Source organism: Nanorana parkeri, unplaced genomic scaffold, assembly GCF_000935625.1.
Source record: "Nanorana parkeri isolate BGI_ZX_2015 unplaced genomic scaffold, ASM93562v1 scaffold844, whole genome shotgun sequence".
Classification (NCBI taxonomy): Eukaryota; Metazoa; Chordata; class Amphibia; order Anura; family Dicroglossidae; genus Nanorana; species Nanorana parkeri.
The window spans coordinates 118065-134118 of record NW_017307112.1 but is presented as its reverse complement, the minus strand read 5'-3'; the positions used below and the strand labels follow the sequence as shown (position 1 = coordinate 134118).

At 38.1% G+C, this 16054-nt stretch overlaps 1 protein-coding gene across 1 annotated transcript in view; it reads right to left on the bottom strand.

Moving 5' to 3' along the window:
* Positions 1–16054, bottom strand: part of GRID2 (glutamate ionotropic receptor delta type subunit 2) — a 383270-nt gene that overhangs the window by 287944 nt on the left and 79272 nt on the right. Inside the window, exon 8 of the mRNA XM_018565404.1 lies at positions 5154–5273. Within this exon, the coding sequence (XP_018420906.1) occupies positions 5154–5273 (120 nt within the window). The remainder of the gene's footprint in view (positions 1–5153; positions 5274–16054) is intronic.

Genomic DNA, 16054 nt, shown 5'->3' with positions numbered 1-16054 from the left:
CAAGAGCTACTGTCAAAAGAAGCAGAGATGCCAGGGGATGCTGGCACAGAAAAAATGATGGACACAGGGGGCGACTGGCACAAACTAGACTACTAAAGAAGGTATTCTGTATGCCAGCCACAAGCCAGTAATCCTAAGCGATTCTAAGAGATGAATGCATGGACATGTCTAAACTGCATTTCAATACCAAAAAATGCCAATATAACCTTTAACTGCAGATTGGCAAATCAGGAACATTTTATTTTATTTTACTTGGCTTGTTTTTGCTATGTTATGCTGTGGTGAATTATGTTTAGTTAGCATTACTGTTTTGCATTTTATTTTGGGCTTCAGGCTATTGTTAAGTACACAGATATACAGTGGTTGATGAGCTGTAAATATAGTATTGATATTTGCCAAACCATACTTACGTAAACTAATGTTTAGCTTTGCTGTATTATCAGAAGTGTATTATACACAATAAATAGATTGTGGTTTACATACTGCAAAATGCATTTGCGAGGTTTGATACTCTTTAAATTATAAGGAGTTTTACAAGAAATGAAAGATGTTGGATATGATGTGTGGCCTTTGGTGATGTCAGACAACCCTCTTGAGACCCTTTTTATGTAGCAAATTGATTACTGTGTTATACTGTCATGAAAACAAAGACATATTTAACATCAACGGCGCTAGAATTAACGTACAGTTAATAACTAAATGTATCCATGGCCTATGTATATACTTACTATTTTACAGTATCTGTTTTCTTCAAACAAGCAATTGTTAAAAATACAAATGTTAGCATCATACATATTTGTTTTTTACATTCTGACCTTTTAAAATGCTATTCAAGAAATAGTCTAAGAGTTTCCTGCTTGTTCCTAGTTTGCCATGTACTTCATATATATTGGCATCATGGTCTTATTGATGGAGCCCAGGGGGATGTCACTCACTGTGATGCTGATGACATCAGGCACTGAACCTTATCCATCACTCTCTGCTTGTAAACAGTGTTTTGCTTAAAGCCCCACTGAGCACTGCATGGGCCAGATATTCTCCCTTCATTTTTTTACAGAATCTTTCCTGTATTTCTCTAAACATCCTGGGTTTATGTCTTTGCAGCTGTGCTTGAGCTCGATAGCTCCTGACTGCTTTATGGTGGTGTAGCTTTACCCTATGTCCTTAAAAGCATAGAACTGCATCAAGGCCATGTGAAACTGAAGAAATATGACTGTTGCCCAAATAATTGTATTACTAAATGAGGCAAAGTGCTCGATAAATGTGCCAGCACTTAATAACAACTTTGTAGTGCTCAAAGTTAAAGAGCGTAGATAATACGTACATCTGACCTTTAATGTTTTGGCTTGCAGAACAGTTCCAAACCAAATATATCCGTCAAATGAAATCTTCCCATTTTACTGTAATAGGCTTAAAACACTTTGCTATTTATTTTCCTGTGATCAAGAATTGTCTCTGGAGACTTTCATCACATTAAGACTGAACTATGTTATCCCAAAAAGTACTAATGGATTCATATTTATTTGAAGTATTCACCAGTAATCCCCCAATGAATTAACATAACTAGCCTTTAAAATCCAAAACTAAAATGACACAGAAAAATTCTAAAACTTAATTCCTAACAGGTCTCTGGTCCTCTTCTAAATACTTTTAAAGACTCTGAATTTATGGTTGCCAGGTAACAGCTTGAATATTAATTAATGCATTTACTTATTACCTGAGTTTAAGCAATACAGACCTGGCAACATGTTACAGGTCTAATCATAGGAGAAAAGACATTAAAACAGTTTATGTCCTCTTTTATTCGTTTTGATTCATAAAACATTCAATCTGCATATTTCCACATATTTATTTGAATTCTGAAAATCTATTGTTCCTGTCATCAAAGGACAGTTTCCATGATATCAGAATAATATACTGACAGAATGTATTTTTCAGTCTGCTATTCTGTGGAACATTTTTTTTTATCAAAGAAGTTTTTATTGAGTTATTACAGTAGTATAACAAAACATTCACGTAAAGAATAAGGAGATAAAACAAAAGAAATAGTCGTGAACATTCAGCATAGGGAGTAGCCCAGGAATTAAGCATCAGATAAATTAAAATGAGCCCATATAAAGACTACCAGGACAACTCCTACACCACTAAAATTACAACATTAGTATAACATAACGAAAACCAAAGTAGGGATCGCATAAGACGGTATATATTTGAAACCATGTAATCTACCGATACACTTATATAATCATGTGTCAGTCTGTTCAGAGGAGAAGGAAGGGCAAAAGATACCTGAGGGTTATTGTGGAGTAGAGTCCAAGAATGTATTGAACCATATGGTCCAAGGGTACCAAAGGACATCAAAGTTACTGAGCTTATCACTATGGAAGGCCAATATTCTCTCAAAATTATAGTGTAACTGTACTAAGTAAGCAAGTTGTGTAATAGTGGGAGGGTCTGGATTTCTCCAGTTTCTAGTAGTTAGGAGGCGGGCTGCTAAGAGGATGTTAGTTGTCATGACCCTATGTGGGAGAAAAGTTGTCGATTCCCAAGAGTGCTAATGCCGGAGTAGGGGAGACGCTTATCATTTTAAATAAAGTATATCAAAACCTCTGAAGTTTGGGGCAGTTCCAGAAAGTGTGCAAGAGGTTGCCCACTGCTCCGCATTCTCTCCAGCACAAAGGAGAGTGATCAGTGGAAAATTTGGATAACCTATATGGAGTCAGGTACCATCTGAGTACAATTTTTGAGGACACTTCCCACAGGGTTACGCATTTGGTTGTTGATGACGTTGTATTAAGGGCCCTAGTCCACTGTGCTGGAGAGAAGGTAGCACCCAGGTGTTCCTCCCATCTCTGGAACGGAAGTGATTTCATAAAGGAGAGCTTCTCCTGTTGCATACTGTATAGAATGTCCATAGGTTGTTAGGAAGAATGACATCGGGTAGGTTTAATGTAGAAAGCAGGTGACGAATTTGAGAATATTGGAAAATTTAGAGTGCGGGAGGGAATACTGATTACAAAGTTGTGAGAAAGGTTTGAGTTGTTCCCGATCAAATAGTTCTGAGATGCGCGTGATGGTATTAGAGCGCCATTGTTTGAGGTTCAAGTCTGGTATAAGTAGTTCTAGAACCTCGATCGGGAGGAAGATGTGTGTAGTTGGTTCTAGGGAGAATTTGGAGGAAGTTATGTATCTCCATGCTTTGATGGAGGTTTCTATAGGTGGTGATAGAGGAACTTTGGAAGAGCCTGTACCTAAGCTAGCTAAGAGGAAGTGGAATAGGTTGTGACCCGGTACCGATGTCTGTTCGATTTGAGTGATCACAAACTGTTTGCTTCCTAGATCCTGTATCCTGACCATTGCTTCCAGTTATCGACCCGGCTCGTCTTGACCATCCTGCTGATCTTCTGTGTTCCTGACCCCGGCCTTGTTCCTGATTCTGCTCCTTATCTGCTGTTCCAGTACTATGTTGTCTGTGACTCAGTCAAATGGCTGTAGTCTGCCATAAAAGTCTTACAGCAGTCAAAAAAGTTTAAACCTAGATTGCAAAAGGTTGATAAAAATTAAAGCTAGAGTTTGGCAAGCCAATTGTTTCTGATCAGCTAACATGTTTTCCAGCATAGTTTTTTGGGGATTTCGTAAACAGTGGCTCCTCCTGTGTAGACTACAGTTAGATTGTGTCTAGGGTTTAGACTTCTTTCTCATTACAAAATCTGTTGTGGATTCTTATGTAAAGCTGTTCACAAGCAGCACCACCTACCTTAACGCAGATGGTCTGGTCCCAGTGCAGATCAATTCATTTGGCACTGAGCACCAGGTTGTCCCTGTATGAGCTGGTGCCATTAGTTTGGAGGGTCTGCACAAATTAACTGCTCCCATCAAAATGCATTTGTGGAGTCCCCTCCATCTCTTGAAACAGAATATTGATCTGGCTAAAATTATTACATTTGATGCCACCCTCTTACCCCACACAGCATTTGAAACATTTACTTGTTTTCCTAGGGAATGTTACAGAGTATTAATTAACCATCCTTCTAGTGCCAGAATGTGGAATTGCACTGTTGGTGAGCGGGGTGGAGGCAGGACCTTTTGAAGACCAGCAAGAAAAGGGGTTTCTAGATAACAGCTGTGACAACCAGGGCCAGCATGGAAGAAGACTGCAGCACCTTGGTTTAGGGTACTTAATTACCTTAGATCAAGTGTAGGCAACCTCAGCACTCCAGTTGTTGTGGAATGAGGCATGCAAGACTGACAGCCACAGGTATGACTCCCAGAGAAAGAGGCATGATAGGATTTGTAGTTTCAGCACAGCTGGAATACCAAGGTTGTCTACCCCAGCCTTGGATTATTACCTAGACAAAATGAACAGTGTATTCTTTATCTGCTGTGGAAGGTAGTACTATTAACTACAAACAGGCAAATTAGATTGTAGTAAAAATTTAACTAATGGACACCCACCAAAGTCCTATAACATTCCCAAGTATCATACTAAACCCCCCACCCCAACCCAGAGTCCCAACCTTAGCAAACTACTGCATCAGCTAGATGTGTAGAATTTTGATTTTTAACATGTATTCCTATGAATGTCATAGTTGGGGGAGGAGGGGAAGGAGGGAAACCACTTTGCTAATAGCTAATAGTGTGACACCAAGTAATAAGATATCAGTTTTGGGTAAAAGCTGGCCATACACTGTTATATTTTCATTCAAACTGTGGGATGAATGAAAAAAAAAACCCATGCAGTTTATTGCATGAAAGGAGGCCAGCAGGAGAATAGAACCTCCTGCTGGGCTATTGCATTTAGTCAGCAGTGGTGTGCCCCTGTCAGAATACCCAGTGATGGCAGCCTATTAGCTGTCATCATTGTTTCGCTGACAGTTTTCTGCCAGGCTCCTTCGATTTACTGATCGAAGGATGCCTGATGGAAGATTGCCAACAGGGCCACTCACTGCATGAAATTCACACAGTGTATGGAAAGCTATAAACTTTGAGGTCTTGAGCATCAGCATCAGTAGTCTGTTCTGTATTGTCATGATACCTAAAAGGACTTAGAAACGAAAGGTGGGCCGTTTCTTTTGAAAATAAACATTATTATCACTTACCACATGCGGTTATTAAAAGTAATGGAAATGTGATACATGTGGTGTTTATCTTACCTTGCGGGCACTTCTGCCTAATTCTTCACCATAATTTGTACCCAGGATTTCAAAGTAGATATTTGGATTATCACCAACTTCGTTAAACTCCAAAACTCCGGTCAGTCCATTTATTGCCCCCTGTCAAAAGAAAAAAGTTAGTTGTGCAAAATATCTATGCCAGGAGATTTGTACACTTTCAGTGTAAAGTCGATCAACCATATTACAATCAAATTGTACAATGTCCTTTTGCTTTCTCAACAATTATGTAGAATGAGGGTCAACCTGTATATGAACTGAAGGGGTTGTTTTGGTAGGCATTTACACTGCTTAGCTGCTGTTAAAGTGACATTAAACCCTCAGATTTTTTTACATAAAGCAATACTGTAATGTGTGCCTTACTGTAATCCATGGTAGTTTCCCTTCTCTTTGCTGCTCTTCCTTTTAAATCTGTATCTGTGCTCATGCTGGGCAGAACTTCTGTTTTGCAGCAGACTGCCTTGTCTCTGGAATGGATATATGGTGTCTGTGTGTACGTTTGCAACCTGAGCCAGCACTACAGGAAGAGGCACTCAGCTGCAAAGGGAAGTTCTCCCCAAACATGAGAAGACATGAGGATTTAAAAAGAGCAGCAAAGAGAAGGGAAACAACCATGGATTACAGTAAGGTACACATTACAGTATTGTTTTATGTTAAAAAAATCTGAGGGTTTAATGTCACTTTAAATCTCATGAGATTGTATAGCCAGATTATACTGTATGCGGTCTTCTTAAAACTGACTCTGATTTATTAACACAGATATAGAAGAAAACAGATAGTACTAATCCGAATTTTCATGTGGGTTTCATTATTTAATTTGTACAAGCGACATTAAAATAGAATTGGGCTAGTTAGTATAGATAACACTTTTTTGCTGAAGCACAAAATCAAATTACTTTTAACAGTGGTTTGCCAATGGAGTACCTACCTCTTTTAAAAAGGTATTAAATCTCTGTGTGCTTGGAGGGCTTTTCCCGTAATGTGCAAGTATGCAAGGCATACTTGCACATTGTAGCACATTTACTTTTTAAGTGTGTTCTTCTACTTCTTGTGCAATGCAGGCTTTGCTCCCCACTGTGGCAATCTCCTCTGTCAATATTTTTACTTTCCCAGCAAGTAAAGTAAATGGGTTTATCAGAAAGTGTCCAAAATCCACTCAGTGTATAGCCAGCCTTAGTCTTAAGTACATGCAAAATGTTTGGTCATTCACGATAATGGTCAAATTAGACAGATCTGTATATTTACCACCTGCATTGAAAATATCTGTTAACGTGCAAAATTAAAGTATCTAACGTCATAGCCCTTTTTTTCACATTTTGGATAGAGTTTTTTTTTTCCATTTGTGATCCGTTGAAGATGTTTCCTTCCCCTTCCTGTCATGTAGGCACAGTAGGAAGTGAGAGGAAATCTCTCTAAAATGAAGTAAAACCCCTTTTAGACAGATGCCACCTGAACAGGTGTCCCTATTGGAACATTTCCCCTAAATTCAAAATGTTCCATTTTCCTTCACTTTCAGACTCAGTGACATTGGTCATTGGAAAAATGGAGAGGCTGATTCATCCCACGAGAAACATAGACAGCAAAGACAAATTAACAGTGGTTACCAGGGGTTTTTTAATCTTCTTTAACCCCTTCGTGACAGGAGTCCCGCCACAAAGGGGCCAAATGACTCATCACGTACACGACACGATGTACATGACGAGTTATTTGCTGCATTAGAGGGCTGGTAACCGCTGAGAATCAGCGGTTACCATTCATTAATGGATGCCTGAGTATAGAGGCATCCATTCATGAAAGGGTTAACCTTTTTCAGACACCTGATACCTTAATATCGGGTGTCTGAGAGTCAAAGCAGAGCTGGCAAACATGACAGCAAAAGCCGGCATTCTGACAGCTTGTATAGATCTAGAGATATCTCTCTCGATCGCATACTGGCTTTTTTTTTCTTTCACTTTCAGTAATAGATACATAATGTATCTATTTCTGAAAGAAGAATGTTTCAGTTTTCTGATCGTTGTTGGAAGGATCAGAAAAACTTTAGTGACAGCTGAATCCTGAACTGCTGCAGGATCAGTGTCACTAACTTATTTTTGGCTGTTCTGAAGTTTGAAGCAGCCTAATAATAACCAAAAATGTATTCATGTATCAAGCAGTAATAGCGATATTAATTCACAATGACTGCTTGATATAATTAAATAAATAAAATAAAAGTTTTTAAAGTTTTTAAAAAATAGTGAAAAGTGTAAAGAAAAACAAGATAAAGGACAAATAAATGAATGTATTTATTGCATTTTTTTTAGCTGTGCTGGTTTGTAAAAAATACTACAAATCAAAACTGGGAAAAAAGTGGGGTTTTTTTTACGTTTTTTCCTCTTTTTTAATATTTTATTTGTCCTAAGTGAGGCGTTAGACACACATATGTGATATAAATATGTAGCCCTATCTGTCCTCTAAAAAACAATGTATAATATGTGTGGGTGCACTTTGTAAGAAAGTATATTACTGACGTGGAAGAATCACACAGCAAAAATTTCAAAAGTGTGTCATTTACAAACAGAAACTAAAAACAAGCTCAGTCATGAAGGGGTTAATCTATCCATTACTATAAAAAAAAGGTTTTGCATTCAGATATATTTAAAGCTTTTAAATATAAGCCACAAAACAACTTAATCTGGCCTTAAAGTTACACTAAACTCAGGAGTTAAATTTTAAAAATGCATTCAAGTACCTTAATTAAAAAATGTATCTTATTTGTATATAACTCAGCTGTAGATCCTCAAATCATCTCTGAATTTGTGCCGACACTGTGCTTCCTTCTGGAAGGTGGCTACTTTTATTCCCCATGCTCCCTGCATGTGTTGTAAAGTAGCCACTGCTCAAAGCTCACTTCCATGATAGACAAGAACTTCAATAGAAATGAGTAAACTAAACATCAGATTGTAGTCCATCATGGGAGTGAGCTTGGAGTAGTGGCTACTTTACAACACATGCAGGGACCATGGGAAACAAAACTAACCATGCTCCAGAAGGAAGGACAGTGTCAGCACCAATTCAGAGATGATTTGAGGGAACCCATGCCCTGTCTGATAGGATGCAGTCACTGTTTAGCTGAGAATTTTCTTAGTCTATTTTTAGTCAACTTTTTCAAGCCGGGTGGGGCCAACACGGCCACCCATGACTTGAATTTTAGTGTATGCCTAGCTTAAAGCTCACACTCTCTACATTCCTTGTTCTTTTCTACCTCCCCTTGCCTATCTCCCCCTTTTTTCTCCTTTCTTTCTCCTTGGTTTTCTTCTTGTTCTCCCCTTCTCCATTTATTTTTTTTCTTAGCTATATCTATTGCTTAAAAATTACTTAAAAATTGCTTAAAAATTGGATAGCGACATTCAGAGTCTCACTTACTGGATATTAACTGCCAGTTTAATGTTTTTATCCTACGTTCAATGGGAAAACATTTTTTTTTCTATTCTGACATCGCTCTGTTTCAGAATAAAGAAGAAAAAAGACACAGCAGTGTTTCTCTCCTGGGCGGCCGGGAGCGGGAGGCTCCCAGAGTGCCTGGGAGAGTTCTTTTTTTTTTCTTTTTTTTTTACGGCAGCAGAGCCGCCGGAGAATAGGAAACTATTGGGCGGAGCTAGCTGTCATTGCTAGCTCTGCACAATCTTTTTCTATTTACCTTTTTAACAATTTTTCTGTTCTGCTCAGTCCCTCTGAGGGACCGAGCAGAACAGCCGAGCCGAATGCCGCTCAGCGGCAATCGGCTATTCACTCACTGCTGTTCGGCATCTATGAGAATAGACTGAACAGCAGTGAGTAGCCCGCCGGAGGGTCGGCTCAGCCGATCCAGATGTTGGATCGGCTGAGTCGAACTCCTTCTGCACGAAGCCACGTGAAGCAAGCCGATGTACGGCTGATTTCAGCCGATGTACGGCTGAAATCAGCCATACCAGCCTGAAGTGAATAGCCAAACAGTGTTCGGCTCACTTCACTTGGGGTTGGTTGTTCACTCGGCTGCCCTCGGCAGCTTAGTGAATAGACCCCATAGTGATGTTATAATACTGCTAAGACTGAAGATTTTATCATATTGTTCCATTATGCTTGTTCTTTTACAAATCATACCTGTATTTGATTTGCACTGATTTTGTGACTGTATGTCTTCATCCTCCAAAAATAAAGAATTTACAAAAAAAAGTATAGGTCATGGCAAAATAATTAAAAAAAACATATTCAGTACATCTATACAAGATAGCATATTTGTCCATGTTCTATCCCTTTAAAAATGTTGCCAGTATAGGTAAATACCTTTTGATTTTCCAGAAATTCAGTGTGTACTTTCTGTGCCTCTGCTGTATTTAAAACCCAATAAAAATGTTCAGCCTGCTTGCTCCCCTCCTCTTTTTTTGTCCTATTCCATAGCCATACATTCATTTTGTTCTCAGTAAAGTAATGTTGCTACCTTGATTATGAAGGGTCTTCACACACAATGTATGTAGGTAAAGGGATCTTTGGAGATATAGTTATAGGGGTGTGCCTATGTCAGTAGGAACTGAACTTCCAAGGTAAAATAAAAAAATCATGCTGGGGCATGCTCTGGAGGAGGAGAGGTTTGGGGTTAAAGGTTGGTAATGCCTGAACACACCCTCTAGAAAATACATATGCATTATTTAATGAAAAGCTGCCATTTTTAAAGCATTCTGATAATAATGAGGCATCTTTTAGGTCTTCTATACAATAGTTAGATTTTACTGTATCCTGAATTTGCAGCAAGTTTGTACTTTATCTTATTAATCATAAATGAGATTGGGAGCTCCACTTCAGCATTCATTTGGCCGATAATGTAAATATATTCCATAACATTTTTGAGAAAATGGTTCTTGGCAATTGTACATGTTTGCCTTTCCAATTTTAGTCTAGGTAATAAATATTTAGACTATGTTGCTCAATCAATGAAAACATTATCTGTATTTGTGTAATTATTGTAAATGATATGCGCATTACTACAAGCAAATACTGGAAGCCAAAATCACAATTTTTCCACTTAACTTAGGACAGACTTAAAATGATGATTTGCTCTATGCTATAAGAAGTGTTAATAAATACAGAAGCAAAACAGAAAATGCTAACTTAAAAGCATTTATTCCATTTATGATATATTGTTTATTTACAGCAGTCATTACATGAGCATATTACGAATTCTTCTGCATAGACAGAAGCTATTACATTATTTATATAAATTTTATGTTTTTAACATATAGGGCAACTACATTTAAATCAATTAAGAGAATTGAAAAAAACCCAACTGAAGTCACAGACAGTCACAGTTAGAAAGACATTGTTGAAACAAGCTTTTCAGAGTTTTACCTCCTCTTTCCTGTTAAAGCAGTTGTGATGGGTTTATAAATAAAGTCAGACCTACTGTACTTGGTAATCAGAACTCATTAACTAATATTCTGCATCCCTTCCTCTGCAATATAAGTCTGTGTGAAGACACGTGTGCTGAGGGGTGTGGCTGTTACTATGCTGGCACAGAGCACCGGAGTGTGAGTGAATGAAGAAGCATTTATACTTAAAGAAAGCGGTATTTTAAGGTATTTCTAACAAAAAATACAAAATTGCACTAGGACACTGGGATACAGGACAATAAAGAGATCAAAAAGATGTCAGATGTCAGTTGGGCTTTTTACTTTACTTAAAATACACATCCTTCCAATTCACTACATGATATTATTGCTAAAGTTTTCACTTTTCAAAAGTCATTTTTCACTGCCTGATCATATTTAATTGGTGGCTATAGAGAGAGTTCTTCTGGGAGACACATTGAAACACATATTTGTATGCAACAAGTAGTGAATGTGAGGTCTACTTAAAGTGACACAAACCTCAAGAGTTAAATTTTAAAAATGCATTCTAGTATTATTATTATAATACAGGATCTATATAGCGCCAACAGTTTGCACAGTGCTTTCTAGTACCTTAATTATTTAATTAAGTGCTTTCTAGTGCTTTTTAGTACCTTCATTATTAGGAAAACTGTACCCTATTTGGGTATCACTCAGCTGTAAGTCTTCAAATCATCTCTGAATAACTGCTGCCCTTCCTTCAAGAGGGTGGCTACTTTTTCCCCATGGTTCCTGTGTAATGTAAAGTAGCCACCACTCCAAGCTCACTCCCAGGATGGACTTCAATCTCAGTACAAATTAGTAAACTTAAAGTGGGATTATATTCCATCCTGATAGCGAGCTTTGAGTGGTGGTTACTTTAGAATACGCATCAGGACCATGGGGAACAAAAGTAGCCACCCTCCAGAAGGAAGGACAGCAGGAATTCAGAGATGATTTGAGGATCTACAGCTGAGTAATACACAAATAGGGTGCAGTTTACCTAATAATTACAGTTTCAACACAAATTCAAAGATGATTTGAGGAAAGTGGAAACAAAATAATAAAATGGGAAAAGTTTCAAAGGCACATTTAATATAATATAAAAAATGCTCAGCTGAAGAATTAACAACAATTAAAACTTGGTCACCCTTAATGCTGGCCATACACATCAGCTTTAAAGTTTCTTATAATTTTTGATTGAAGTAACAATCTCAAGGGATTTAAAAATCTAAAGTATAAACATTTTTAAGATCTCATGTGAGCCAAGATACAAATTGGAGTTAAAAGAAAAACAAATGCCTTTGACTGCCATATTGATGTAATAAGTGAGGTCCACAATGATTTTAGTATTTTGGTTGCTTGAAGCTAAAAAAAAGATATGAATACAGCGAATTGCTAGAGACCATTTAATCTGATGCTATTTTTCTTAGTAATATATCCGTGGATAAAAGTATATATTGGAATATTTATGAATACAATACTTGTATTTCTCTTTGTTTACACAACTGCAGTCCATAAAAATAGCCCTTAGTGTCAAAATATGTTCATATACAGCATATGACAAAAAATACACATTGGGCTTTCTAAATATTATACAAAAATCAATGTTGTGCTGCTACCCACAGCATTGAACCAAAGATCAGCTTTTGGCAGTACAGTTGAATCAGTGGAAAATTATTTTAGCTAAATTTCAATGGGTCATTGATCTTTACGCAATTAATAAAGACCATCATAAAGCAGAATGTGTTACATGTGTGTTTGTTAGAGATGCAGTAACTATTATTCTATATTGATTGATGCTACATTAGAGTGCAAACTTATCATTAATAATTAATGAATGTTTTATTACAAAAGCTGGTTTATTCAATAAATCACTACAAGGTGCCACATGGAAGACGCAGTATCCATAGCAACTCTGAACTTGAATTATTCTTGTACATGTTTGACATAAAACAAGTGAGTTCTGATTGGTTACACTGTAACCTGTTAAACAAAAGCTGATGTGTTAACATGTACAAGTCACCAGCTTTGAAATTGTGATTATCTTACATATGGTTTCCTTTCCACATGACAAAACATTTTCTATAATTTTGTTTAATTTACATAAGAAAATTAAAGATAACAGAGATATCAAATATGCAATAATATTTTGATATGTCAAATATGTTTACATCTAACAGATAATTAGTTAATTTGTTGCTGAAACATGTTAATGTAATATATCACCAAAGAAGTCTAAAACTATACATTGGCTGGATTTGTAAATATAAATAAATAAATAACAATAACTAATAGTCAATGATGTACCTGAGGGTTTTCCCTTGGTACAGCTAACCTAGAGGCAGCCCCTACACACCACACACATCACCATGGAGCTATTTGCCTGTGGCTCTGCAGGTGCACCTACATAGTGTTAATGTTTTGGGCAGCCTATCAGACCTTTAGATACAGTAGAACTGAGTACGCTGAGGAAAGCTTTTCTAGGCTCTGTAGTGTCATATGACACAACCAAGGGGAAACATGAGAGGACTTCCCCTTACTCTGCTCTGGAGTACTCTGAAGTGTGGGAAGTATTTAGTGGGAGAGGGGGTATTTTACCCGGGGGGGTCTTCTCCATTTGGTACTCACATATTGTCACAACTGGCTGTTTGCTGCATGTGTATTGTAATGTGTTGCTTGCATATTGTAACAATAGCCTATTTGTTGTTTTTGTATTGTATACAATTTCCCACTTGGGGCATGAGGTTATGGTTCGCCGCAGTCATGGTTTGTGGTCGATACAGCGTGTTTAAAATGTGTGGTCCTGGTGAATTAATGTGAAAGTTCACCAGACTGTTATCTTTTTAACCATAATGCATTGCTTAACTTTTCAATTGTCATCAGCAGTGTTCAAATGACCAATAATTGTTATGTAATAGTATAAAAGGGTGGGTTGAACCCACTGGGTTCCCTGCAGCTATTTGTCAGTGTATTTTTGGAGTAGTTTAGAAAGAGCTGACAGTCTGCCTAGGAAGAGATTGTTGCTTTACAGTGCTATACAGTGCTATATTGTGCTAAATGACTGTGGAGTATGGTGTGGTGGGCTACCTATTCTTGCATACTTCCTCCCTCATGTTCAGAGATCTTTGTAAGACTACCTTTTTTGTATGTCAGCAACAACTGTAGTTGCTTTTTAGTTGCTTGGCCCCACTTGCAGTCGTTATTTGTTAATTTTTTTTCATCAGCTTTCAGCTTCTAGTAGGCCATCTTCACGACAGAAGGGGTTGGTGCCACTTTAAGCAGTCATACCTAGCCATGGGTCATCAGACAGAAATTCAGCACCAACCTGAGTTGCCTTTCAGTCACTCATCTGTGAGAACCCCACATTCAGGAACAACATTTTTGGCCATGCTGCAGAGGCTGCACTAAATGCAGCATGCCAACAATGAGTACCTTTGTCATTATGGTACAAGGCTCTGGGGAGCTCGAGTTCTTTTCACTGTGTCAGACATAATTTAGAATGTGTGCAGAATGTTAGCACCTTTTAAAGAGGCAACCACAATGGGGAGCTGCAATGAGGCAGAGATTAGTGATACAATATCTCTCATGTACCTCCTGGATCACACATTTCATGGCCTGACAGACTGGGCCCTGAAGGCACAGCAGCAGGAGGAGGATTTGCTGCTGTCTCAGGGACAGCAGGATCCTTTGCCTACTGCCTCCACTTCCTGCTGCCCTGTGAGTCAGAGGCAGCAGGAAGTGGAGGAAAAATACAAGGAGGAGGAAAGCTATGGTGCTGACAGTGAGGAGAAGGTAGAGGAAAGAAGCAAAACTTCAAGGGGGGTGTTTCACCTCTCCCAAACTCCTGGACTTTAATTTGTTGAGGATAGTGTTGTCCTTGGCAACACAAAGGACTTGGGGTCTTTTGCTGCAGGAAATTTGTGACAAATGGGGTCCTTTATGTTGAAATGCCTGTGTACCCCTGGATTTGCTTCATCAAATAGTGAAATTACTATTGGTTGGCCACCTTATGTACTGCCATCATCATAGAAGGAGCCCAAAATTCGGCACTTTGGGATGGTGGGATGTACCTCTTTCCTGCATATCCTGATAGTGGCAGGATCCCCTCTAATAACAAATGTGTCTCAGATCCTCTGATCCCTGAAAGAAGGAGCAACTGAGGAAGTGGCTGCCTCAGTGCCACTTTTTAGTTTTTTTAAAACACAGGAACCAGGGCTGACTACATTCATGGGCAGTGCTTGAACCAAATGACTGCTGACTACCTTAGGATCAGGACTGCTATGAACTTCCTGCAGGGTAAATCCTGTTTTTTGCCTGGACGTTTATGGCCTATGTCATTTCTATGGCATTGTAGAAACAAGGTTTACACATTTGAACTTCAGCTGCCCAATTTCTAATGCTTGCTGCAGGGTAAATGCTGCATTGCACCATAACGTTTGTGGCCTAATCTGGTGCTCTGGCACTCAAAAATATTTGAAATATTTGTGGCTATTGTTTTTCAGATAATACACTGCAATATTTATCTTAAGAACAAAATCTGCCTTCTCTCTTCCTTTTATATTGCAGCCTTACTGAGTTGTTTACATACTGCTCAGTCACTGTGCACTATTTGTTCTATTGTCTTTTAAATAATAGATTCTAATGTTTACTTGTAAAGATAAAGCCTGCCTCATCTTGGCCTATTACATTATTGCCTTACAAAGCTGTGTACATAGTGTTCAGCTACTCTACAGCACAATATGTTTGGCTATTGTCTCTCAAATAATACACTCTAATTTATATTTCCAGATACAACCTGCCTTGTTTCTACCTCTTACTGTATATTGCAGACTAACCTAGCTGCTTATATAGTTTCCAGCCACTAAAAATGTTTAGTGGCTGCAAAATTATTGTTTTGTCTTATGATTTATACTAATACAGAAATTGTGCAGGGGCATAAACAAGGGTAAACAATATTCTTCTAGATCTTTTAAAAGGGAACAATAATCAGTAACTGGTCAATCTCATTAAACATTTTTTTAAATCTACAGGTTTAATCTTATTATTGTTAATTATTTGTTTAAAATATTTATTTTAAAACAAGCATTTGATATACTCTATGCCGTTTAATTTGCTTAGCACTGCCTGCTTGCTTGTTGGGAGTTACCACATTAGTGACTAATCCAGATCATCCTATTTCTTGTAGGAAAAAGAGAGAGAGAATGTCCTGTCATGATTTAAAATCACCACCTGCAGTCTGAAAATGGAAATTTTCATATATCATGTGTAACAAGGACACTCCACTGTAGTCCAGGTAAATCAAGTAGAATGCAGTTTATTAAAAGGACAAACACAAAATAGCCTGCAGCAGCAGCAGCATAAGACAGTCCTTTATATGGCTTTCCTCATGAGCCCTCACTATGCTCTCCCAGCAGTGTGTCCCAGCGGTCCTAAGGTCACCGATCTTCCTGACCTCTCCCTGCCTTCCATGGCTGTTCCACGTGTCCCACACGCACCTGAGTC